This window comes from Marmota marmota, unplaced genomic scaffold (genome assembly GCF_001458135.2).
Source record: "Marmota marmota marmota unplaced genomic scaffold, marMar, whole genome shotgun sequence".
Lineage (NCBI taxonomy): Eukaryota > Metazoa > Chordata > Mammalia > Rodentia > Sciuridae > Marmota > Marmota marmota.
Window position 1 is genome coordinate 120,989 of NW_026000294.1, and position 2,139 is coordinate 123,127.

Below are 2,139 nucleotides of genomic sequence, written 5' to 3' on the forward strand. Positions count from 1 at the left end.
TCTGCCCGCCCTGGCACTCGTGCTTCCCACAGCGAGGGTGCATCAGCGTTGGAGCCTCCTTCGTTAGTGGTCAGCAGCACTCCAGTCTTTCTCTGAGGGGATTCGAAACGTGGCGCGATGAGGAGCCGGAGTAACTCGGGGGTCCGGCTGGACGGCTATGCTCGACTGGTGCATCAGACCATCCTATGCCATCAGGTAAGTGTGGGGGTGTCTCCTACACATACTACTACACTACTCCTGGGATCACCGAGCATGTGGAGTGTGATAGACCAGAGACCCGGGGTGAACCTTCGTATGCGTATATGTGTGTATCTTTAGCAGGTTCTCCTGACCCCTAGCTGGGAAGGCCAAAAAAGGACCCTTAAGGAAAGGTACGTGTTGGGCCTGGAACAGAACCAGAGTCAGGCACCCATAGCCAGGACCCCCTCTGCCCCCTCCCCCATGATGATTTCAGAGCCCTGCACCCCCAAGCCACAGCTGGGATCCAGGAGTAGAGTTGCAAGATGTGTTGATGCTTGTTTATTGATGCCCCCTATCCCGGGTTTGGGCCTCACTTCCTTCCCTTCTACCCTACCACCCCTGTCAGAAAAGAGATAGGGAACATTTAGCCTTTTTAGGACTAGAATATTGTGAAGGTCAAGGCACTTTGTGTGTATGTTTACTTTTAGTTGTATTTTTTGTACTTCTGTAATTACTACTGTTTTTTTTTTTGTTGGTGATAGTTAATTCTTTCAAACTAGAAAAGTTAAAACTTTTAATAATGCCCTTTAATAATGCATTTAATGATGCTTTTAATAAATTTATTGATATTATTTAAGTACTTTAACAATAACCTCATTTCAGGCTTGTAAGTAAGTCAGTTCTTTCCCCATACTCAAGATAGCATTTGGAAATAGTGCAAACTTTCCATTACAAGATAACTATATTCTGGGGAGCTAATGAACAGCAGCATGATAACTGGAGTTATTAATACTTTATACTTGAAATGTGCTAAGAGAGTAAATCTTCAGTATTCTCACCACACCAAAGAAAGATAACTAAGTGAGGTGATGTATGTAGTAATTTAACTTGATTGTGGTAATATGTGAATCCAGATATCAAATCATCCTGTTGTACATAGTAAATATATACAATTTTTATTGTTAATTATAACTCAATAAAGATGGGGTGGGGAGAGATAGCATTTGTCTGCAATAGTCAGAAGACGTTTCAAAACTTGAATGGGGAAATAGGAGAAAGATAAAAAATACCCAATAATTCATTCCCTAATTTTGTTCCCTAATATGAACACCTACCTGCCCTCTTTTTCTTGGTCTTACAGAATCCAGTGACTGGCTTGCTTCCAGCCAGCTATGATCAGAAAGATGCTTGGGTCCGAGATAATGTATATAGCATCCTGGCTGTGTGGGGTTTGGGCCTGGCCTATCGGAAGAATGCAGACCGAGATGAGGATAAGGCAAAGGCATATGAACTGGAGCAGGTACGGGAAACAAAAATACAAAGCGATCCAAAGCTGTATATGGTTGGGTGAGGGAGAGCAAGGATTGAAGAAAATGTAGCCCTTTCTTCACATCCTTGAAATTACATTCCAAAAAGTTTTCCTATATTGTACTAAACTGTTTCTTGGCAGTGGAGACTTGACACTTGTTGATTCAGGGGACGAGGGCACAGTCTGTTCTATTACCATGGAAAATCCTACCCTGGGATCTTAAAATTAATAATCTTCTTTCTAAGTAAATGTATTTTGCAGTTTCCACCATTTTATTCTCATGGACAAGAATGTTTGGGGGCAGATATCTAGTACTTTACTTCATTTTTGAAAAGTATTGGTGGTATTTGTATGAGGGTATCTGACACAGATCAGTAGACTTTTTGTACTAAACACAAGTAGACTATTTGTTGATTTTTTTATAAAAAAATTTGTGGCCTGCTACCTCCCTGCCCCCCACCCCCAGGGACAAAATGAGGTCAGAGCCAGCAAACGCTTTTATGCCAACTTTTAAGGTACTTCCTCACAGTAAATTAGCATCCTTTCATAGAACAATTTATACACTCGGGGAAGTGCATCCTCTTGAATGACCAAAAAAACAGTAATCTGGGCTACAGGAAACTTTTTTTTTTTTTTTTTTTTTTTTTTAA

The 2,139-nt window shown here is 41.1% G+C and overlaps 1 protein-coding gene across 6 annotated transcripts in view; it reads left to right on the forward strand.

The window, feature by feature from the left end:
* The window catches only part of Phka1 (phosphorylase kinase regulatory subunit alpha 1), a 109,263-nt gene continuing 107,124 nt past the window's right edge, over nucleotides 1-2,139 (forward strand). For 4 of the 6 annotated variants that reach the window (XR_007345016.1, XM_015501614.2, XM_015501615.2 and 1 more), the window contains exons 1-2: nucleotides 7-195; nucleotides 1,322-1,480. Coding sequence is in view for 5 of the 6 variants with exons in the window: in XM_015501614.2 (XP_015357100.1) it covers nucleotides 118-195; nucleotides 1,322-1,480 (237 nt within the window). In the remaining variant the exon portion in view is untranslated. Of the gene's footprint in view, nucleotides 196-1,321; nucleotides 1,481-2,139 lie in introns of all 6 variants that reach the window. The other 2 variants (XM_015501616.2, XM_015501618.2) reach the window with 1 other exon arrangement.